At 34.3% G+C, this 24789-nt stretch overlaps 1 protein-coding gene across 3 annotated transcripts; it reads right to left on the bottom strand.

Moving 5' to 3' along the window:
• Nucleotides 1-10039: 10039 nt before the first annotated feature.
• On the bottom strand, nucleotides 10040-12686 carry LOC108337077 (protein phosphatase 2C 51). 3 transcript variants are annotated; one of them, XM_017573521.2, is made up of 4 exons: nucleotides 11794-12656; nucleotides 11204-11309; nucleotides 11002-11054; nucleotides 10040-10473 (listed from the first exon to the last, which is right to left on the bottom strand). In XM_017573521.2, exons 1-4 carry the CDS (start codon nucleotides 12517-12519, stop codon nucleotides 10447-10449), a joined length of 912 nt encoding a protein of 303 aa, XP_017429010.1. In that variant the 5' UTR covers nucleotides 12520-12656; the 3' UTR covers nucleotides 10040-10446. The 3 variants fall into 3 exon arrangements, with proteins under 3 accessions (XP_017429010.1, XP_017429011.1, XP_052737013.1); XM_052881053.1 differs by having other exon boundaries at nucleotides 10338-10473; nucleotides 10969-11054; nucleotides 11794-12657; XM_017573522.2 differs by lacking the exon at nucleotides 11002-11054 and having other exon boundaries at nucleotides 11794-12686.
• Between the last annotated feature and the right edge of the window lie 12103 nt (nucleotides 12687-24789).

Genomic DNA, 24789 nt, shown 5'->3' with positions numbered 1-24789 from the left:
AAGCATCATCAAGCAGTACTTATCACACAATCACAGTTAATAGCAAACCATCATAACAAACCAGGTTTTCAATAGAGTACATCAAACCTAATCTAAAAACAAAAACAAATAAGTTCAGAAAACTTAAACCGCAAAAGCATAATCATATGATAGCATTCATCAGTAAATGCTATCTCAGCTCCTCATCAGTCTGAGCTGTCCTCTGTATCTTCCTCTTCCTCCTCATCTTCATCATCATCAAATGCATCCTCCTCCTCAGCTTCATCTTCTTCCATATCTCTAGCTGAAGCTTCAGCTGCTCCAGCTCCTCCTCCATGTACTGGTTCTTCTGGCCAAGCTACTACATTGTGGAATTCATCCATAGTCCACCTGTGGGCTGGAGGTGTATCATACATCCCCACTATCATCTCAGCAGTGGCCACCTGCCCTCTGTGAATAGACTGCAACTGAGCACCTATAAGAGACATATACATGTCCCTCATCTGGAATGGTTCTGCTTCATGTGTATCAGCAGATGTCTGGCTCTGTGCTGGCCCTCTCTCTCTACGCCCCCGGCGTGGTGGAACTGGCTGAGCTACATCCTCACCTTCACAGTACTGTCTATAATAAGCCTCATCAATAGCTTTTCTTGGCCTCTCAAATGGTGGAACAGAAGTGTCCACCCCAGCTAGCTTGCAAAGGTGAGTGATCAAAGAAGGATGTCCTAGCGGTGCTTTGTTGTTCGAGGTGTTAGCACATACACTAATTTCATCAGCTATCACCTGCCCAATATTAACATTCAAATTTCTGATAGCGTAGTAGATGAATAGTGCCCTGCTGAGAGTAATATCTGACACATGTGAACATGGCTGAATGTTGGCATGAGAAAATGCCATCCAATATTTTGCAAGAGGATTCAAATCTGTCCTCCTAATGTTAACCACTGAGCCAGATCTATTCCTTTGAAAGTGTCCTCCAGGTATACACAACACTCTCTCCACATCCTCAAAATCAGCACCTTCCTCCATGCAAAGAGCAAACTGACATTGCTCACCAGCCCACACAGTATCCAGGAAGTTGTTGATAGAATCAGGATCATACCTGATAGCATGGCCTCTGACATAGCCCAAATAATTCTCAGCTGGATAATCACCAATCTTCTTTGCATTGGCGTAAAATTCCTTCACCACAGCTATGTTGGCAGGTGCAGGATAAGTGGCTAGCTTTCCCCAATCATTCCCTAACACTTGCTCTCCAAATTGAGGAGCAAAGTTAGGTATCATTCCAACCTTTCTCTCCATCAGAAGTCTCCTGTCCTGAACCACCCTAAAGTGCTTCTCATGTTTCCTAGAGAGGAACCTGCCAGAATGGGGTTGCTCTGGTTCCTTTTCCTTTCTCTTGGTTGCCATGGTTTTCAATCTTTTTCCTGATGAAGATGCCATTCCTACATTCAAAACACAAACAAAACCACAGAACATGATGTTAATCATTAGTAAAACACAGAACACAACTCCTTTCGAAGCTAAACCACCGCTGAGGGTCAGAATTTCCCCTCAGCGCCACCAGTGCCACATTCCAACACGCAAAATTTCAGAAAAATCAAATCTGGCAGAGTGCCGCTCAGCGGCAGATTACCCCTCAGCGGTAACTCTGCAGATTTTTGAAAAACCTATTTTAAAGCTGTCCTAACTCCACCCAAATGCAATTTTCAGTTTTCCAGTTCATAATCATGTAGTTTAATCGGTTCAAACATTAAATATATCATCAAATCATGCATAGAAATCAAAACCCCTAAATATTCATGCTTTGACAATCACATTCAAATTCAAGAACCCTAGAATGAACAAAATGCATTTTACTTACTTGGGTGGAGATGCTAGATGCAATGAGAATGCTTCCAAGCTAGAATGCTCTCTTCCAACCCCAAACTTTGATGGCACACTAGTGAAAAAGTGAGTGGAAGAGATTTTTTTTCTTAAGAGGTAAGAGTGAAAAGATGTGGAAAACCTAAGAGAAGATGTGTGGAAGTGTTTGTGCAGAGAAAAGCCAGAAAGTATAAGACTTTGCGCAGCTTAGGGTTTAAAATACCCTAATGGGCTCGGGTCCCGCTAAGGGGAACTAAAGCCCAATCTGCGAGAGTACCGCTCAGCGGTAAAATACCGCTCAGCGGCACTTTCGTGATGTGCTCCTCTCCTTCTTTTCTTAACCTACGTGTCTTCCCTACATGCCCCTCATGGGTTCCCTGCAATTCAATGTTAAAAATGCTTATGCAAATCCTAACTAAAATAAACAAACAGAAACAATCAATCAACTGGGTTGCCTCCCAGGTAGCGCTTGTTTAACGTCACGAGCCTGACCCAAAATCCACCAACACCCATCAGTAGGTGTTTCAAACTTACCAGCACCCATCAGTAGATGCAAAATTTTCTCACTAACACCCATCAGTAGGTGTTACAAACCTAGTATCCTTCACTAGATACTTAACCACCTAGCATCCTTCAGTAGATGCTATATCCAACAAAATATTTACAAAAATAATGACCACAAAGTAAAAGTTACAAAACCAAAATCCAAATCAAAAGTTTGTAAATCACTGGGTTGCCTCCCAGCAAGCGCTCTTTTAACGTCACTAGCTTGACCCAATAAAGTTCAAGTTCCTTCTTCTTTTTCTTCTTTCTACTGAACTTCTTCAGAAATTTGATCAAACCAGGAACCTGTTGCAGTGTCTCAATCATAGGAACTTTAATCTCCAATTTCTTGAAGATTTCCATAAAGCACTTGAATTTCTTTTCCTTCCCATGATTCTTCTTTAGATGAGGATGGGATTTTTCATATGATTTCTTCTTCTTTCCTCTCATCTTCTTTTTCTTCCTTTTTCTCTCCCTAAAATTTCTCTTTTTCTTTTCTTTTATTTTTTTTCTTCCCTTTTCTTTTTCTTTTCAACTTCTTTATTTTCACACAAATCTTCTTTCTCTCTTCTCTCTCAACCACTTCTTTCTCTTTTTCTTCATCTTTATTTTTCTCACTCAACTCTTCTTTCTCTTTTCTCTCTATCTTTTCCGCATCTCCCTCTATTTTTTTCTCATCAAGAATCTTGTCACTTTCAGTGACATTGGTTTGCCCTTCCTCCTTAAGGTTAACTTCAGTATTAACCTCATCATTCAATCTCTGACTAATGTAACGAAAGTGCATCTCCATCCTTTTACATGATTCTTCAATGCTTTTCTGAGTAGAGTCGGAATTTTTCAAAAATCGTTGAAGGGTGTCCTCCAAACTTTCTGATAGAGAGGGTTTCCGCTGCCATTGTTGTTGTGGTTGGTTCTCAAATTGTCCAGCAACTTGCCAAAATTGTCTTTGATCCATGCTTGAGTGAGGTTCCCACCAGTGGTTGAGATTACTTTGGTAGAATTGAGTGCCCATATAGTTAAATTCTTGACCAAATTGCATTCTGCAGACATTAGGCACAAAACCCTAAAAACAATTGTTAGCACAAAAAGATATAGGAGAAGATATAAGATTCAGAGAATAAAATAAAATAAAAATAAAAACAGAAAATAAAATAAAATAAAATAAAATAAAAACAGAAAAAATAAAAACAGAAAAATAAAAACAGAAATTCAAAATTAAAGTCAAAGATAATCAATAATCACACAAATTAACCAGTTAAACCACGAGTCCCCGGCAGCGGCGCCAAAAACTTGATGGACAAATTTGTAAGCACCAAAATATGATGTCACAAACTTGTTTTTCAATCGGCAAGTATGACCGAATCGTTCAAGTAATAAACTTGGTAAGACCAAGTATCGTTCTTCCCAAAGGACTCACGGCCTAGTTTAGTTGTGTGGTTTCTTGATTAACTAAGACTTACAAACGAAATATTTGGATTATATTATGCAAAAGACGAAAATAAACATGTATGCATGAAATTTGATCAACGGCAAAGACAAAAGATAAACACTTTCAATGAAATATATGAATGAATATGTTGTTGGGGGTCAATTTCATCTCATCCACTCTCATACATTTTAGGAATTCAACATTCAAATCATCATTGTTAATGCCACTCTCTAAAGTACCATTCTAGATGGCTTCTCCCTAATCACGAGTTCATACAATTCCTAGCATTCCTAATGATTAGTTCATAAGTGCAGGAGCTTAACGACAACCAATATAATATTGGGAGAAATTCCCCGGATCTAGACTTCCCCGTACGTGTCCGTATCGACAAAACCAATAATCATGCATTAGAATGAGTTAAACAATGCAAGCATTAAGCAAAGAGGAAAAACCCTAACTAATGATGAAAGAAAGCATAAGTCTTAATTAAAAGATGCAAGCATAAATTCCATATATGAGAGCTTCAAGAGATTACATTGATTCCCCAACAAACATACAAGGTTTAGTTCACCATATTCATGGTGAACCTAGATGAATTACAATGAAAGTATGAAAGAATAAACCCTGAAAAGGTGAAGAGGTAGCCTGAGCATCCAAGATCCTCCTTCAAAGGGGTGGAAGAGAGAGTGTTTGCCTCCGTTCTGCCAAAGATACCTAACCCTAGGAAACCCTAAAGCTTAAATACCATTCGTAAATTACAAAAAGTCAAGCCCAAGCCCATTAAAGTGCCGCTCAGCGGTAAAATACCGCTCAGCAGTGATTGCGCGTCTCGTTTTCTCCCCTCAGCGGCCATTTTGCCCCTCAGCGGACCTCCCGCAACCTCTTGAGTGCCGCTCAGCGGTAAAATGCCGCTGAGCGGTGACTTCGGCTTCCCCTTTTTCACTCTTTGATTCCTTTTCTGATTCCCTCTCTCTCATTCTTCACTTCTTTCACTAAATTCACCTTAAAACCTGCACAAAAACACTGAAATCAAGCATAAACCTGTCCAGCTCTCTTATTTCTGAAAATAAAGATAAAAGCATGATTTCAAGCTAGTTTTTAAGTCTAAAGGTTGCTTTTAGTATCAATTTTAAGCATGAAAATAACAGTTTTTCAACTGTTATCAAATATAGGAATGCGTTAATGTGTTATGTTTATTTTTATTTATTTTTAATGAATATATGAATGTAATGATGTATTATGTTTATTTAATATATGAATATATGATATATGAATGTATGAATATATCAATGAACTATGTGTAATGAATATTTGCATGAATTTGGTAATAAGCTTTTGTTATGTTGTTCAATGTATTATACTTTATTTAAGTGTATGTTATGTTGATTGTATTATGCTTTATTTAATGTTATGTTATTTTGAATGTATTATACTTTATTTAATTACAGTATGTTTATTTCTTTAAGTAAATATAAATGGAAGAACAATTAGATCCCTCCTATTTGGATGGTCAAGATATAGACGATGATGTGGTTGGTGTAGAGTTCAATATAGTCGCAATGCTACATCGACAATTATAAATAACCACCACATTATCCGCACTAACAATGTTATGCATTGTTGGACATGCGTTGAATATATTGAATATGTGCTCGAGCGATCCAAGAAGTGTTAGCAATTTTGTACTAGATAAAGACTGTCATAGGGAGCAGTTAATATCCTACCTTGTGCATACTAACCGGTGTCGCGACATTATTCGAATGAGTCCATATGCATTTATTAATCTTTGTGAGAGACTAAGAACAACTGGGTATGTTAAGGATGCCATTCGGTCGACAATGGAAACAAGTAACTCAATTTTTTCATATAGTTGGCCATAATGTTAAGAATCAAAGTTTATCATTTTTTTTCCATCGATTTGGAGCAACTGTTAGCAAACACTTTCACAATGTGTTGGATGGTATTATTAATCTAGAATCTGAATTTTTAATTCAGCCATTAGGAAATGAGGTTCATAACCAACAGTCGCTTTTACTCATACTTTAAGGTAATGATTTCAACAATTATTAAGATGATGTTATATCATAGCAGAATGATGTTTTTTAGTTTTATGATGACTTGTTAATTCTATGTTTAGGATTGTTTAGGGGCCATAGATGGAACTCATGTTCGAGTAAAGGTGCCAAAATAAGATGCTCCGAGATATCGGGGAAGAAAAGATTGGCCAACTCAAAATGTTTTATCTATCTAGATGAGAAGGCATAACATCTGATTCAAGAATTTTAAAGAATGCCCTTGATCTAGATGATTCGTTGGTTATGCCTCAAGGTCACTATCTTCAATGCCATCTTCATAACTTTGTTTACTATGACTAAATACCGATACATCTACAATATTGTAGGAAAATACTATCTTGGTGACGTTGGTTTTATGATGAAAAGTAATATTCTAACACCATATAGAGGCGTCACATATCACCTGAAAGAATTTACACATAGGGTACCATAAAATCCACGCGAGTTATTTACATACATAGAGGGCGATAGAGGACGACATATATGAGATGTTGAATGCAATGAATATTTCAGATGAAAGCTTGCTAGAGCAATGTTATGATTTCCTATGTGGAAATCCAAAATTTATAAAAAGATTGATGGGACTTCCACCATATAAGAGGTGGAATAAGTTATGCAAGATGATGATGGGAGGTGACTGACGACATCGGTTTGTGCCATAGTTTTAGTTGTATTGTAATTATGACTTGTTATTTTTTCAAATTCTGCAATATTTAAGTAATGGTCATGACTCATCATGGTTTGTGAATGATCTTGTTATTATTAATATTGAATTGTTCTTATGACTTAACTTGTTATTGTTATTATTTTTTGTTTTGTTGAAGTTATTGGTAAATGACATCATCCAAAAGGCCTAGAAAAAGTCGTAACGGAAAAGAACCCACAAATGAGACAAAAGCCCCTACGTATGTCAGACCATCTATTGTGGAAGTATTAGATCAACAACGATTTTTCAATGACAACCATTAGGTGGAACACTATGCCATTGATTTCTACACAAGAAATATTTTTGTTCCAAAAATAATGAATTTCAAATCATTTGTCGCTTCAGGCTTATATTTTCAACATCATCTTGTATTTCAAGGAGTGGTTGATTTTCTGACATTGGAGCGACCCTTCTATCTGGATTTGATCAAAGTCTTTTATTCAAATATGAGGATTTTCTAGAAATGGATATCTTTTCAGTGAGGTCAACAAGAGAAGAATTAGATTGAAACTTGCTGATTGGTTCAATGTTGCTCATATGAAGTACGAGGGTCAGAATATGTGTTATGCAAATATCCCAAATGACTTTTCCTATGACTGGGAGATGTCATTAACTATTATGGTTAGACCAGAAATGTAGGGTCCACGTGTTAAAACAATTGGTTGTTTGAATATTAATGATAGACTTCTACATTATGTTATTGTGCACATGTTGACTCCACGACTTGGAATTTTTGCAAAGTTATTACACGAGGATGTCTTTATGTTATGGCTGCTTAAAAATAATATAGTTATCAATTGACCTCATCACATCATGCAACATATGCTTAAATGCAAGGCCGGTGACACACCCTTACCATACGGTCTCCTTATCACCCAAATCATGATTTACAATGGAGTACATTTTGATGTCGATGCCAACACTCAGATTCGGACCATACAACATTTTTCAACTAATTCTTTGAAGAGGTTGAATATTGTTAATGTGAATGGTGTTTGGCAAAATGACGTCGGTGATGATGAAGACGAAGAGCAACCACAACATCATAGTCCTCAACATGACAACCCTGTGTAACCTCCTCCATATCTTTCAAATCCTAATATGATGACTCAAATGTGGGAGGGGGTACAAGACTTGCAACACAGAATGCAGGATGTGGAACAAATGCAGGGGCGGGTTTAACGTATCGAAGATAACTTGGCAAACTTATCCCTCGACATTAACCAACAATTTGCTAACCTGAATCAGAATGTTAACTTAATTTTTCACCATTTAGATGATTAAGTTCTTTACTATTGAATGACTCTATTACATGACTTATTTGCTTACATTGACTTATGTGTTTAATTTCTTACGTTACCTATATTTCAATTCTACTTGCTTTGACATCAGTTATCATACTTTTATTTATTGTCAACTTAATGAACTGTAAATCAGGTGGATTCTCGAATCATTGATGAATTGTAAAAGGGAATTACTGAAAGAAGAAGACTATGTGCAATTCTTGAACGACAAATACAGGTCATGGAGCGTCGAAATTCGTTGTTAACGGCTAGGATTCATTCATCTAATCCAACTTCAGAAGAAATTCATAACTTATTACAGACTATGAACATTCAAGATGATAATTTATTCAGACAGTGCTTCGACTTTCTATCTTCACATCCATCCCATACAAGACGTCTAATAGGGATGTCAATATAATATCATTTCAATAAATTGTTTACATACCTCACCGAAGCAACTTCATCATAAACTATGACAAATATATTTGTATGTTATTATGTTCGCATTTTTTTATGTCGTGTAATCTTCTAACTTCGTTTCATTATTTATTTCTTCAAAAATATTCAACTCACTTTGATAACAAATAAAATCATACCACGTGGTAGTAAATTATATTACAAACAAATATTGCATTTAAAAAAATTCATTTTACTAATTTATAATTTTTTTACATTTTTTAAATTTACTTTAATAATTAATTTTAATTTTTTTACTCTTTATAAATATTTTTACAATTAAATATAACATTAACCATTATCATTTTATATTACATTAATAACTAGGATCATTTTAGTATTCTTTAATTTCTACCAATTAAACAAATTTTCTTTATTTGTCACATCAATCAAATCCTACACTAATTCTCACAAACTTTACTTCCATATCCACTCCCAAATACCTTCAAATCCACTCAAATAAACAACAAAAAATTTATCCTCAAATTCTCTCAATTCCATCTATTCACTCTCCCCAAATCAGCTCTTTCAATCTCCTTCAAGTAAACAAAGTCTAAGTCTTTAGATTTGATTTCCTTATAATTATAAATAATGTTTCAAGTAAATATGAGTTATTCAATTTATTTATTTATTAAAGTTTAAAACAAAACTAAATAAAGCTAACCATTCATGATAGAAGCAAATACATTAAAACTAGGTTCTATTTCATTCATAAACATATAAAAAAAATGAGAAATACTAGGTTCTATTTCATTCATAAACATATCAAAAATGAGAAATTAGAGAATTAACATTGCATATCAGATGTTCAGCTAGTTAATATATACTAACAAAAGTTCTAAAATATGAAAGGTTTAGCCGTATAAGAGAATTGATCGGTGTTATAAAATGTTACAAAGCTTTTGACTTGAATAGGAATGTTAGATAATCAAATCAAAGTTAGATTTTTCTGTTGTTACATGTTTTTGCTTCTGACTCTCTAATATATACCCTGTACATAAATAACATCACAGTCATAGATTTACACGATATTATTCAGTGTATGTGTGGCATGTTTTCTGGTCCTTTTTCTACATTATTTAGGAAATTCAAGTTACAACTGGTCAAATTAAGGAAATTTTCTTCTCAACAATGCCATTTGTGGAAAAAATATCCTTCCTCCTATGCTGTAAAATATGAATCTTCAAGCTTAAGGCCCTGTTCTTTTGAGTGGATTTGAGAGGATGGATTTAAGGGGATTTGAAAGGATTTGAAGATAATTTTTTTTGTCGTTTATTTGAGTGAATTTAGAGGTACATGAGAGTGAATTTGAAAATAAAATTTGTGAAAATTAGTATAAAATTGTATTGACATGACAAATTAAAAAAAATTATTTCCAAATTCATTTTTATTTACCTTCAAATTCACTCAAATAAACAACAAAAAAAATTATCTTCAAATCCTTTCAAATCCCCTCAAATTCATCCTCTCAAATCCACTCAAAATAACAGGGCCTAAATGTTATACTTGTAATAGCCCTTTATTCAAGAAAATAGGACTATCAATTTTCTTAAAAATGTATATTGTGAGTAAAGCAAATGTTTGTCCTTTACATTGTCCAAGCTAGTTTGGCAAAAAAAAATTGCAAAACTTTAGCGACATTTTAGATATTTGAAGAATTAATAAGAGGCCATTATTAAAAGAAGAAACACTAATGTAAGTACTCGTAATTATGTGGTAGTAGATAATCTCTCGTGGCATTGAGGATGCAAGACCTGAGTGGATATTAGTCCAAAAGCAGAAGGCAAGAATTAGAGAAGAAAATACATGTTTTTGTAGACACTGAGATGTTATGTTACTGTTCCTCTTAGCTCAACTACAATGACACTGGTGTTATCTTTACTTCCCTTTGCCAATGCTATCTCAGCTAAGAGGCTTGCAGCCTCGGCAGCACGGTTTTCATGGTTCCCAACTCCATTGCACACTCTCCTAATCTGTCCATTCAGGCATTTCCTTACAACTTGGCACGCAACTTCACTCGACATAACATCCCACAATCCATCACTTGCTAGTATCACAAATTCATCCTTGCTGCTTCGCTTCGTCACTGTCACTTCTGGTTTTGATATCACATAAGGTCGAAGGTACTGATCTCCTGCATTTCAAACAATGTTCAGATACAGTCATTCTTGTTAAATATTATGGTTTTCATTTATCCTTTCTAGATCTGTTACATAAAGCACAGATTCAACTTTACCAATTAAAAAGGATGCGCAAAATAAATGATTCAAGTTTGCATATTTTAACAAATGGAGATTAGACTGTTCCATGGAACTTGATTGATCAAGATTCCTTAATCTTGAGGTAAACCATATCCACACCACAAAACCCTCTCCATTTATTAGTTAAGGGTTCCATGTAATTGACCCTATACGAGAAGCAATTAAGGCTTTTGAATAATTGTTATATTTATGTCCAACGTATCATTGGTTTATGGGCAACTTGTTTTACATAGCAGAATCATCGTTAATTACATTCTTTAATATTCCTATCTACTGGAGGGATCAAAGCAACATTGTGTCATCTTAGTAGTTAAAGAGTTTAAAGGTACTAATTCAAGGTCAGAGAAAGCCGATAATAATAATAATACTCATGTTGGTCAACGTTGCTCTGCCATACTCACGACACTGATAATAAAAAGCCAGAGGGAGCCAAGATTCTTCTGTCTTTTCAATGCTGATCAGATAAAAACGTTGTGTTAAGAAAATGACAAACCACAAGGATAAACCACACGACCCCGAAGCAACATCGCTAAGAGATTAATTAATTAACGGTTGAAAACCAGTATTATTATAGTGAGTAAAGATTTAAAGGTGGAAACTAACCTATGGATCTTGAAGTAGCAAGAACACCAAGCACGCGCTGGCCATTCCAGTTAATGACCCTTCCACCAGCCTCTTCTATTCGCATCAACTCGTCTGGTCTATCGGGCTGTGTGCACACAGAAGGGAACCACAATGTCATTCATTATCTTACAATAAATTTTGCTTTGTGATGAAAAAAGGAAACGAAAAATTAATTAACAATGCAAAAGCTGTTATAACCCCATTTCAAAGAAGATCGTAAATCTCGAAACAATAATTGAAATAATTGACTCTCCAATACGACAAAACGACATCTTTCTCTTCTGGACGCTAAACATAACACATACACGCATTCCAGACATTCACTTGCCAGCAACAATTTTGACAAACTAAACTTTTCGCCATCAAATTGAAGAACATTGACTTGTTTAAGTATATGCGTAAATACATATTTAGATTGCCAATGAAAACGGTACTACGCCATCTTTTAACATATAATAATGTACAAAAATCAAATTTTACAAAAAAAAAATAAAAAATGAACTGTCTGTGGAATAAAAAATAAAGTAGAAATTTGAGAATTTAATTAATTTAAGATGTAACACCTATACCTTATGATCACTAGACAAGTCGACGGCCTCACCTCCTCTTCCCAACACAGCCCTACAATCACCGCAATTAGCGACGACAAGCTCCTCCGCCGCGATCACAGCTACAACCGCCGTGGAACCCACAGTCCTGACGGCCGCATTACCGGCGACCTCGCTGTCCATTTTACGGAAGCACCCTTCCATCACTCCCTGCCAGTCCCATTCCACGGGACTCTCACTCCTCTCCACTTCCTCCGCAACCAGCCGGTGCAACCGCTTGCGACACGCCTCCGCCACCTGCGCTCCGCCGTGGCCGTCGTACACCGCGAAGAAGTCGTACTTCCCTCTCTCCTTCGCAGCAAACCCTATCTCCGCACTCACCGCGTCCTCCATCTCCTTCCTGCTCCCAATCACAGACGTTGACCCGTACGACAAAACACCGTCGCTTTTCTCCGACAATGACCGCTCCTCCTCCTCCGAGGACGACGACGCCGCCGCCAGCGACAAAGATATCTCCACGCGCTCATGAATCTCTCTGCTCCCTCCCTCCCGGTCCTCCGCCGGCGTCGGCGAGACGCCGACGGTTCCATTCCTGATGCGGATCTTCGCCTGGCAAGTGTACTTCATTTGCTTGATTTTGAGCCGTCTCTGGCGACCGTTCTTCATCTTGGCGACAAACTCACCGGAATCAGGCTCCACTCGCCGGTCAGCGTTGGCCGACGATGAGTGGTGTTTTGGCTTCTTCATAGTGGTTTTTGCATGCAACGAACTGAACAAAGCAGAAGACAGCAGAAGAGGGATAGCCAATAAGGTGGAAATAAGAAAAACGGCAATAAAGAGAAAGGAGGTGTAGCGTGGAAGGAGGGAATTTAAAGTGTTTGATTGCGAGATCTGAGAGGCGTGGAGTGTGGACCGTCGATTTGAAAGGGAGGGTGTGATGGCGTAACAGGTGGATATTTATGGACCAGTGAGTTGGATTTTTGTGAAGGAGACGTGGACGACTGAGATTGAAAGGCAGGTACGTGGAGCGTTGATGTTGGGGGATGCGATACGGATGTGTGAAAGATGAGGTAAGTGTGGGGCCAGTTGGTGAAAGGAAATGATATGAATAGAGAGAGAAAGGTCAGAGTCATAGGTTAGTTTACGTGGCATCACAGAAGTTGCTTTCCGTAAATTTTGCTTTTGTTCAGTTCCGCGAGGTTCCAAGACACGTGTTCACTCAACCTCGGTTGCGTCCCTCATTTCTGCCATTCACATAACATTTCACTCTTTTCTTCCAACCACTGCACAGCACACATCCCCTTTCATTTCTGTGTCTGCCATCTGATTTCTATTTTAATTTTCTCATAAAAAATTATTAAATAAAGATCTATGCCCTAATTTATTCATAATTACTGTATTTGTAATTATAGTAATCGTTAAGAGTTATATTATGTATGTTTGTTTCATTCTAATTACATTAGACGCGTATAATATTATGTTTAAATTAAATAAGGTTTGGTTTTTAATTTTAAATTTTAAATATGAGATGAAAAATATAAAGTTAAAAAAATGTGAAACGAAGTTATTTTGATGCATTTTTAATTCTATATTTTGGATTAGTTTAATTTTAAATACTTTAAAAGTAATATTATTTTTTATAGCTTTACTTGATCTTATTGTACACCTTTCTCTCTTTTATTTTCTGTATGTTTCCTAGAAGTTGGTATTAGGAATGACAACGTACGACGTAGCTACGTAGAAGAAACATCATTATGTCTACGAATCACTCGTGTATCCACTTTGACAACTACATTATACTTCGAAAGAAATACTCACGTAAGTGAGTAGATATTCCAAAAATAGAAAATGTTTTCTTTTTTACCTTGATCAATCAACAGTATAAACTTAAATGCAAATTAATTTTTTTTTCGATAACACAAATTTATATATGAATTAGTTTCAGAACATAAATTCTAAAAACTACTAATAAAATGTATGACGTAAAACAAAATTAATAGGGAACATTTCAATTTATATTTCCCTTATAAACATCCTTGTTTTTTCGCTTTTAATTTTATTCGCCCTTAATTATGAAGAGTTTAAAAGATATTCATGTCATTGAAATACCTTATCAATATTAGCATAAATAAATACAGTTATTAATAAAAAAAATTAAATATTAAAATAAATAATATTATGTAAATAAGTTTTTATTATGATTGATTATCTAAATTTAAAAATATAATTACTAAAATAACAAAATATTTGAATTGAAGAAAATAATTATCAAAATAATAAAAATAAAAAAATAATAATTAAAAAAATAAATAAAATAAAAACAAAAAAATTTATCTTCCTTTATATATATATATATATATATATATATATATATATATATATATATATATATAATAGGACTAACAAAGATATATTACAAGAAGTATGATGAGAAGAATTCAAGAAGAATTAGAAGATACTTCAAAAGAAGGACTAAAGAAACATTATTTTACTTGGAAATGCATAAAATCGTTTAATGCACATCTCCTTCGCCCACGACGTCGCGCCTAGTGTGAACCTCCAACTCTCAGAACATGATTAGATTTTTGGTTTGCTTTCCCATGTGAGACATTTATCTCTTTTCATGTCATTACATGTGGCATTTGATCCCTGTTTAAGGACTGATGATCAAGGGCACAATTGATCATGAAGAGGGTTGAATGGATCTATAAGTTCAACATCTCCACCTTTGTAAAAGGAACTTTGACATTTATATAGAGAAAAGTTGTTGAAATTACTCCAGTCATTTCTTTACTCAGAGTCACTAGAGTTCAAGCCTCCTTCCATAGCTAGTCAAGCTTGCTTGCATCGAAATACACCAAACACCACACCTCCACCTCAATTTGCATCCATTATCCTTCATTCCTTAGTCTTCTACTACTTATTCCTTGCTCTGGTGAACTCATACATGAGTATGGCTTTCAGATCATCACTAGATGGAGTCATCACTAACATGTGTCATTGAGTTAACATTATGAGTATTGTACTAACGGAAAGGACCCAATTGCATCACATTTTAAAAAATGAGAACCCAATTGAAACTACTTGAAACTTGAGGACCGAATTAAAATTTCAGTACAAATATAAGGACTATACAAGGTTATAACCTAAATTATACTAAAATATTGGTTATAGTGTCAAGAAAATATTTCCATAGGTTTCTAGGTGGCTAGGGACTTCTTCCTTCCTAATTAAACTAGATTGGTGAGGAAAGGTTTATGAGCATAATTGGTGGTTAATTTTGGATGGTGGCCAAACAAATTTACCATTAATTGCCTAAATATTTAGGTTATGCAAAGTGTTGCTAGATTGCTTAGTGTTTAGCCATAGGAATTAAGGTTGGACACGTTGTTTGGCGTTTCGGTTAACTATCCTCAACTGTTAGATTAAGCCAGATCCAGGAACTCACAACATTTGACTCTTCGAATTTTGGTTGGTGTGAGATTCAAAGTGTCACGTGCCCTTCCCTTAAAGGTTTAAAGGTTTCTCAAACAAACAACTAGGGATCATAACCACCCATGAAAACAACCTAAACAATGAGTGTCACCCATCCAATTATAAACTCATTCACCAGTTATTTCAAGCTCGAGCTTGAGGCTTGTGTACCATATGATTGTTTGGTCAATTGTTATTCAGATGCACAAATGAACCACTACCAGGATCGAACGATCGAGAAGTTTGACCGTTTGGTCAATGATCAAGGCAATTAACTCTAATGTTAAACAACTTAAAAGTAAATTATGATTAGTAACAATTTGGTAGTAATTAGTTCGTTACTAATCAAAATTCTAATCTAAAATCCATAAATATAGGTTTAAGATAAAAAGTTAGATAATCTACGTTTATTACATCATTAATATCTGAATTATCAAATTTTCAGGTGACTTTTACATGAGAATATCTTTTATAAGCATTCTCTTAAAGTTGAAAACAATTTTTAAATTCTTAAATAACCCACTGAACATTAAACCATTAATCTCGACTCTATACTCTAATATATATATATATATATATATATATATATATATATATATATATATATATATATATATATATATATATATATATAAAATAGCATCTCAATAATCGTATGGATAGCCGTTACTCATTAGTACTGGAAAACCCGTCTCTGCTTGTCTAATAAAGAAAAACCCGTCTCTGCTTGTCTAATAAAGAAAAACCCGTGTCTCCATATAGTTATTTCGAAAACTTATTAAATACTCGTTGTGGATTTTTTTTTATGTGAGGATGTTTTTGTCATTTCCAGTCAATATTATAAAAAAATTGTTTTTATGTTATTTATTATTATTATTTTTCTAACTTGTATACTTTTGTAGTATGATTGATTTTGTGTTGTTTTGTTTATTTTTTTATTTTTTAAATGTTGGGTACATTCTACTTGGTGAATTAATGTAGTGAGACGTGTAACCCGAAGTTATGGGAAAAATATCTTATGCCAGCAGCGATTTTCTACTTGCGGCGCCGAGTTTCCATAAAAAAGACACACGTAACTGGCAATTAGCGACAGCCTTAACTTCTTTCATTGGACACTTGTGACTCAATTTTGTGCTGTGGTGGGACTTATATTATTCAACTGTTTATTGAATATCTCATAAATTTCAACTCATACACTACTAATTCACAGTCTTCTTTTTAAGAATGTTCTCTTTTCTAAATTAATTACAAAATTATGGCTCTCTTTACAACTCATTAGTAGTTGTCCAACTTTTCAATGCGTTTTTCACTTAAAAGGAACGTGTTAGGAGTCAAGTTTGGGAAATCTAACTTCTAAATGTGATTTTTTTTATTGATTGAGCAAATATTAGAAAATACTTTTTTTTATCTAATAGAGGAGATAAGTTATACATAAAAGAAATAATATTCTAAATGGTAACTATGTTGTTAAACTCGTCGACCAATAAAAACGGTTAATTTGGTGATTTTCAAAAAGATAACTTTTTTTTTCTAAGATAACCTTTTATAAAGAAATTTAATAAATTGGTATAAGTTTATTTATGTGTTTAGTCCGAAAGTTTAAAATAGGATTCTTAATTATATTTCTTATTCGTGTTGTTATAAAACAGGGGTATGATATCCATTCAATTCAAAATCAGAAAATTGTTGTTTCATTGACAAGATTTGAGCACAACAAATATAAACTATAATATATTTAGATTCAATAATCGCAAACTTGTTTATACCATATAGAGTTTCACAACAAATAATCGGTGCTCTTTTTTATATATTTTTCATCAAGCAAAATCAAGATCTCATAGTAAGTGAAGTGAAACACCTTTAGGAAACTAATTCAGGTAATTGATGGTTAAAAATTATTATTTTCAGGTAAAATTTTCATTTTGGTTAAGTATACCAAGATTTTAATTAGTCCTAAACTTTAAATGAATTAAAATAAAATCTCTTAAAGTAACTTTTGAGGAGATAATAATAATTTCTAATACCTTGTAGTTTCAATGAAAACAAACTTAACATAAATATTTTATACGTTCAAACCGGAAAAATAAAAAAACATCAGAAACTGACAACATATAAAAGTAATTGATAAATCACTTGCCCAAATTACTCTTAATCCTAAGAATGTAAGTATTTAGCTCTTGGAACAAGTCAGGAGCTGCAAAATCCTAGTCCAACTCAAAAAAGTGATGAAAAACAAGACAGAAGTATGGAAAATTTGTACCTATTTCACCTCAATCTACCTACTTTAATTGTCCTTCAATTTCAAAAAATTTACATGTTTAATTTGCTCGACAACGCATAAAAAAAGAAGGGAGAAAAGTTATACTTTAAATTATTGAAGACTTTCTATAAAATGAGGTGAAAATCCCTCTCTTAGAAGTAATTAAGTAAATCCTAAATATGCTAAAATTCTTAAGGATTATGTGTACTTATAATAGAAGACTTAAAGAGGATGAAAAATGCTACATAGGAAAGACGACGAAAAATATTCTAGCCTTAATTATTAATCATAACAAATGTGTTATTCCGTGTGTTATAAGTCATAACAAATTTGAAAATGTCATGTAAGATTGAGATCCATAAATATTATGTTTATACTTCCCTTTCTCTTCTTTCTTTTGAAAAAGAAAAAGAAATAGTGTAGTGATATAATTGGCTAATATAAGCATTATCAATTCATCTACTTCAATTGAAGATCTCTTGGTGAAAGTGAATGATCTTTCCAATAAATTTCTACATTTTGGGGACTTGGAGGGTGAGAAAGACAATGATGTACCTCCACTCATTTCAAGAATATCATTCTTAAAAACAATAAGAACCAAGACTCATATTTTGAAATTTTGATAATGAAGTTTAGAGAGAGATTGGTGAAATTTAATATTCTGGATACACTAAAATATCCTGAAGAGATTATTATTCATTCTTTAATATTATTAATATTTTAAATGATATAGCTAATACGTTTTTCTAATGCTTGAAAATGCTTAAAGATCTATAAGTGTAGGTTTTGAGCCAATCACACCATTTGTAAAAAAAAATTATATAATGATATTTTGTTGAGCCGGAGTTAAACTTGCTTATGTTATGTTCATTTTGGGATGATGTACTGTAAACGATGGTTTGACTTGACTAATTTACGGTTTAATTTACGTTTGTTTTCATGGATTTCAAAGTGATGACTGATGATGATTTATCGGGTATAGAAAATTTTCATTCTTAGTTTATAGGAGAGATTTCGGGGTGATTGTAGTGAAAAAGCACTTTTACCCCTTGTAATAATGTATGAAAATGCATGGAATCGTCTGAGGATGTGAGAAAATAGGCTGCAATACTGTAATCGAATCCAATAGATGAGAGAATCAATTCCAAGTGCGAAATTTAGTTACTTTTAATAATAATAATGAAAGTAATATTAAGAATAAATAATAAAGGAAAATAATAATATTAATAATAATAATATATATGAATTCCTCTAACGGTTAACTAAGTAGATATGAAGGTCTTACCGAGGTAACTCAGAGACAGAAATTTAAGTGGTTCTCGGTTAAACTCAAAATACGGAATGAATTCCTCTAAGAACAGACATCTAATTCCAAATCTGAACGGTCAAGATCACCTAATATGTCTTGTGAACTCCATACTAAAGTTTGGGCTCAATCTAACGGTAAATGGAATATATATGAAATTGTTACCATTATAACTTAAGAACAGAATTACATTGTTCATCAAATATTTCAAACTTTCGAAATTTCTTTCTCTAAGCATAGACCTTCAATTTCAAATCCGATCGGTCACAGTGTATTAATATGTCTTAGAGATTCTATATCAAATTTTGAGGTTGATCTAACGGTCAAATAGGTCAGAATTCTATATTTTACTGAGACAACTTAGTAACAGAACTACAGGGGTAACTAATTTACTCAAACTTATAGGATTTATTTCTCCAAGTACAGACTTCTATTTTCAAATCCGAACAGTCAAAGTTTAGTAATATGTCTTAGGATTAACATATTAAAATTTTAGCTAAATCCAACGGTGAAATCAATTAATAGAAATTTATCACCACAGTAACTCGAAAATAAGAAATTATAATCATGAAAACCAAATTTTACACAAGTCAATAGATAACTACCATTACCAAATTTTTAACATATTCATATTCGTATTCATGATCATAACAAGAAAGGATTAGCTCCCCTTCATCAAAGTCAAGCAATTGGAACCATATTTCTAACTACAAAATTCTAGAAATTAAGTTGAGTTAGCTCCCCTTACCTCATGAAGACTAAATCACCTTAAACTCTTCTTCAAAAAGAGCAACTCCTCTCCTCCTTGCTAGACCAAGTCAGCCTCCACACTTAGGACACTTAGGATTTCGTTCACCTCCCACCAAGGACCTCTCTACTCTCCTCCAAAAAGTTGCAACTTGTAAAAATACACCTAAAATTAAGGTTGGACGCTAGCCCCTGGACAGTAAAACTGTCACATTTTCCCCAGCTCAGTTAGACCCCTTCCCGAAGTCCAAAATATGCGTATGAGTAGTCAAATTGAAGCTCTTTGAGTCTAGTTTCCAATAAAACAAGAATCAACTCAATTGATATTTTACTAAGAATAATAATTTCACTCCCCAGAGTCCCAAAATATTTTCGAAAACCATTGCTCTGATACCAAAATGTAACACCCTAATATTTTAAAGGGTATTACTGATAGTAGAGACTAAATTAATTTGATATCTCATATAAACAATCAAAATTTATTTCAATTACTCCAAAGTACAATACCAAACTTACACACTTTAACAATATAGTCTTCACCATTGAAATTTCAACTTATAAGTTTTACACAACATAATCTTCCCAATACAAATTTATTCTTTTTACAAAAATCCCTGAAAGTTTTTCCCCGCATCTCTCTCATCTCTAAGCTTTTTTTTCAACCGCATCTGCAACATTATCTAATCACATATAACATGAGTTATATGATCATAGTACAAACAAATAAGGGTAAGCCAACCATATCATAAAATCATTAAACTTGTAATAAAAATATTATAATCATGTATTTCTGCAATTGATAAAATATCATTATTCCGATGTCATTAATTCATCATTATCAAAATCATCTTTTCCATTTCCATAAATCTTACAAGTGTACCATGCTTACTCATGAAGCCTTATGGTCAGACCGCTCTCTGCCTGCTTCCTTAAGCCTCACTTATATACTATGTCTTACTTTCTGAAGCCTTATGGTCAGACCCCTCTCTGCCTGCTTCTATATAACTTACGAATCATATGTTTATGTCAAAGCCTTATGGTCAGACCACTTTCTGCCTGCTTTCATAAACCTCAGGTGTTACGTTGCTCATACCAAACTCTCATGGTATAACTCGAACATACTACTCCCGGTAGTAAACATCATTTCATAAGTAATGATTTCTCATATCCACTCCAACATTTCATAAAACCAACAATTCATACCCTCTTATCCACCTAACTCAATCATGTTCATTCTTTAATCATGAATTCATAATAACTCGTTTTGGTATCAATAAATTAAACATATTGCCATATATCATGCTTCATATTATAAACTCATTTTGCCCATAACGAGTATAACTCAACATATTTTCACCAAACAAAGATCATGGATCAACCAAAATATATCAACATATCGTAGGAACTACATATTAAAGTCTGGGCTTAATGTAATGATAAATAAAATATATATGAAATTTTTACCATGATAATATTATGCATCTACAATCAACTTGTTTTATTTTATTTTCATCCTAGTAGAGATTTTTCTTTACCCTAATTGGTCACCGGAGAGGACCCAGATGTCTGAACGCATCAAACTCACCTTCGACGCCAGCACATATGACTAGTCACAACTGACTGGACCAGGCCAGGGCTGCTCTATGATCAGGGATGTGCCAACTCAGGTTTTTAAGGTTCCTCTATCCTACCAACAAAGGGAGGCCCTCAATAATTAATCAATTTATTTATTTAATTTATCTACCTTGTTGTCTTATGCTCTAAATCTAAAATGCCTAATTTTAATATTTTTACTTCCTCTCACAACAACCTCAAACAGTATCTGTATATCTATTTAATACTCATATATAAGCTATTACAGAACCCTTACTCCAGACCTTCCAACAAGATCAATTTCAGCCAACAAACTCATTCAATAAATTCATCACATCACAACATGTACAATTTAACAGTTTCAGTTATAACACCCAATATAATAAAAGTCATAAAACAGTTTCGCAAGAGAACACCAGTTCAACATTCGTATATTTATAAATTCATACAAAAATAATTAGTTGCCCTTACCATTAAAATAATATTAATATAAAAATTCGGGGGAAACAAGAAGTTGAATCTGGCAGAGCCGGTTAGACAACTTCTCATCCTTCCACAAAGATGCAATAAAAAGAATAGATAAAACAATAAAATTTCTGGGGAAACAAGAAGTTGAATCTGGCAGAGCCGGTTAGACAACTTCACATCCTTCCAAAAATACAATATAAAGATATAAAAAAACAACAACAAAAGCTTTGGGGAAACAAGAAGTTGAATCTGGCAGAGCCGGTTAGACAACTTCTCGTCCTTCCAAAAATACAATATAAAGATATAAGAAACAACCAAAGTTTTGGGGAAACAAGAAGTTGAATCTGGCAGAGCCGGTTAGACAACTTCTCGTCCTTCCAAAAATACCATATAAAGATATAAGAAACAACCAAAGCTTTGGGGAAATAAGAAGTTGAATCTGGCAGAGCCGGTTAGACAACTTCTCGTCCTTCCAAAATACAAAAGAAACAAATAAATGTTCTCATTCAAAATTCAAGACCATACAGCAACAAAATACTACATATTCAAGATTTAGGATTAGAGAAAAGCAAAGTATAAGAGTGGCTTCCCTTACCTCTATTACAGACTTAATCTCCTCGCTCTCTGAAAACTTCCAGAATATCCCCTTTGCAATTAGAAATTCTTCCAACTTTCTTCTCTCAACATTTTTCTAAGTTCTTTGGTGTAAATTTTCAGCCTTCCCCCTTGGCTATTTATAGTAAAAAAAATTACTATTCATTTTTACTATTCATTTGTACTATTCATTTTTTTATTCATTTTACTATTACAAAAATAATTTTTTATTTGCAAATTGGTGAATTCTGATCTCAAAGCTACGTGTAACACTTATCCTTTCCAAAAATAATTTTTTTTTACTATTCACTTTTTACTATTCACAATTTACTATTCACTATTTTTTTTTATTAATAATTTTTTTTTTAATTTTTTTTTTATCTAGTATCTAACTTACAAATATTTTCAAGGATCTTACACTACACCTCCCAGTTTTAGGGCAGTTATGTCATCTAGAGGAAGTAGATTTTGAAGGCAGTAGACGCGCCATTGTGGAGCTTTTAGGCGTGGATAGCGGGAGAGTTGGTGCTGAGTTACATGCAGCTCACGGTGCAAAAGTCAGATTGAACTGGCTTCGAGACATCTACGCTGAGCACTGTGAGCAGCACCAGTGAGAGTACGCTGCCCGGGCATACTTGTTGCATCTAGTTGGATGCCGTATATTTGCTGATAAGACTGCCACATCCATTCGCGTGTCTTATCTTTTGCTCTTTAGAGACGTACACGCATGTGGCCAATATGTCTGGGGCGTTGCTGCACTAGCATACATGTATGACCAGCTAAGAGATGCCAACTTGGCTTCGACCAGACAGATGGCAGGTTATTTGACTCTATTACAGGTAGAAATTTAGTTTACAATTTGATTTGATTGAATTTTTTCGATGTCGATTATGAAATAATTTATAATTTTTTGTTTTGTAGAGTTGTATATATGAGCACTTCCCTACATTGGGAAGAAGGCGTCTGGTGTCTTCGTACATGGAAGACAGACCAAGTGCTGCAAAGTGGGAGTCACCGAGGCAGGGTTCCACCCTCTTAGAGGTCAGGGTACACTTGGATGCGCTGACATATGATTCAGTCATCTAGTACCCTTATGAGTCACATCAGGAGAGTCGTCCTTTTTATGGCGTTTGTATGTTCTCAGGATGGATCAGGATTGGTGAGACATTGTGTCGACATTTGCCTAAGCGTGTGATAATGCTAATTCTTACCATTATCTAAGCATAATTTTAGTAGCAAAATCAACTCTTCTTTAGCTTATTACTTTCTTAAATCCTCTCTTTTATTTAGTTTTAGTATTTATCTATATTTTGAGCTACATTAATCCCTTGTTTTTTGATCTATTTCGATGTTAGGAAGATCCTCCATTACATTAAAGAGCCTTGGTGATCCAGGAAGTCGTCGATTTAAAAGTCATTTTCGCTTAAGCGAGAATAATTTAGCTTAAGCGAGAATGACTATCTTCTCCAAGAAGTTTATTCTCGCTTAAGCGAGAATAATTTAGCTTAAGCAAGAATTCGGGCAGTATATATACTCACGAGGCAGAAAGAAAAATGGTCTTTAGTTCTTTAGAGGCGCGATTTCACGTCTGGAGCTCATGGAGGGCGCGAGGAGTGTGTGGGAACATCTCCTCCTCTTCCTTTGGGTCTCCTTCTTCTTCCATCTTCCATGTTTGTAAGCTTTAGGGTTCTCCATGGAAATGGAGAACCAGATTCATCTTGTTAGGGTTAGATGTAGCCTATGAACTCTTGTGTAATGAATGATTGTTTCGTATTTATAAATGCCTTTTCTATCTATTACTAGTATTCTTGTTTCCGATCTTAAAGCTTGCATGTAATGGGGACGTTCATGACTTGATTTTGGGGTTTCATTGAGCCAAGGATGGGATATGAAATCTTGAACTGAAACAAGAGTCCTTGTGGGTCATTGAGCCAGGGATGGGATATGATTCACACGTTGTCTTAGATCCTAGTTCTTAATGCGGGTTTGCTTGTTAGATTGTCCAAGGGATTGGAGTTTGATAAGGAAAACCTAGGCTCTTTCACCTAAGGGATTAGGGCTAGAGTGTTATAGTGGATTGACTTTAGTAAATTGATAGAGAGGAGATGAAATTAGTTATACACAAGAGTGCATTAGTGAAAACTAATCTTAACAATGTCATTTCATACCATTTCTAGTCTTTTCCATTTCCAAGTGCCTTAAATACCAAAGTCCAACCTTGTAATTACTTGTGAATTTATCTTTTATCACATATTCTTAAATGATGAGTTGTTCTTGAGTCTAGATAAGTTGTTAATCGCACAATTTTCTAGTATTACGAGTCTCTTGGGAAAATGATACCTGGTCTTACCACGGTTTATTACTTGAACGATTTGGTGCACTTGCCAAAGAGTTTAACAGTGTGTTTTGAGGCAGTTTGGATTTCAGCAGTCCATCCCTCGAGACCCACTCACTGCAGATGCGAACAGTGACCGACCTCAGATGTAAAAAATAAACCTCTAAGCTTTTGAAGAGCCCAAGTGAAATTATTTTGATGCTCACTTGATAAGAATGCAAATGCGGCTGAGTACGTTAA

Source organism: Vigna angularis, chromosome 7 (assembly GCF_016808095.1).
Source record: "Vigna angularis cultivar LongXiaoDou No.4 chromosome 7, ASM1680809v1, whole genome shotgun sequence".
NCBI classification, from domain to species: Eukaryota; Viridiplantae; Streptophyta; class Magnoliopsida; order Fabales; family Fabaceae; genus Vigna; species Vigna angularis.
The sequence above is the reverse complement of the archived record's forward strand: the minus strand, read 5'-3'. Positions and strand labels throughout refer to the sequence as shown.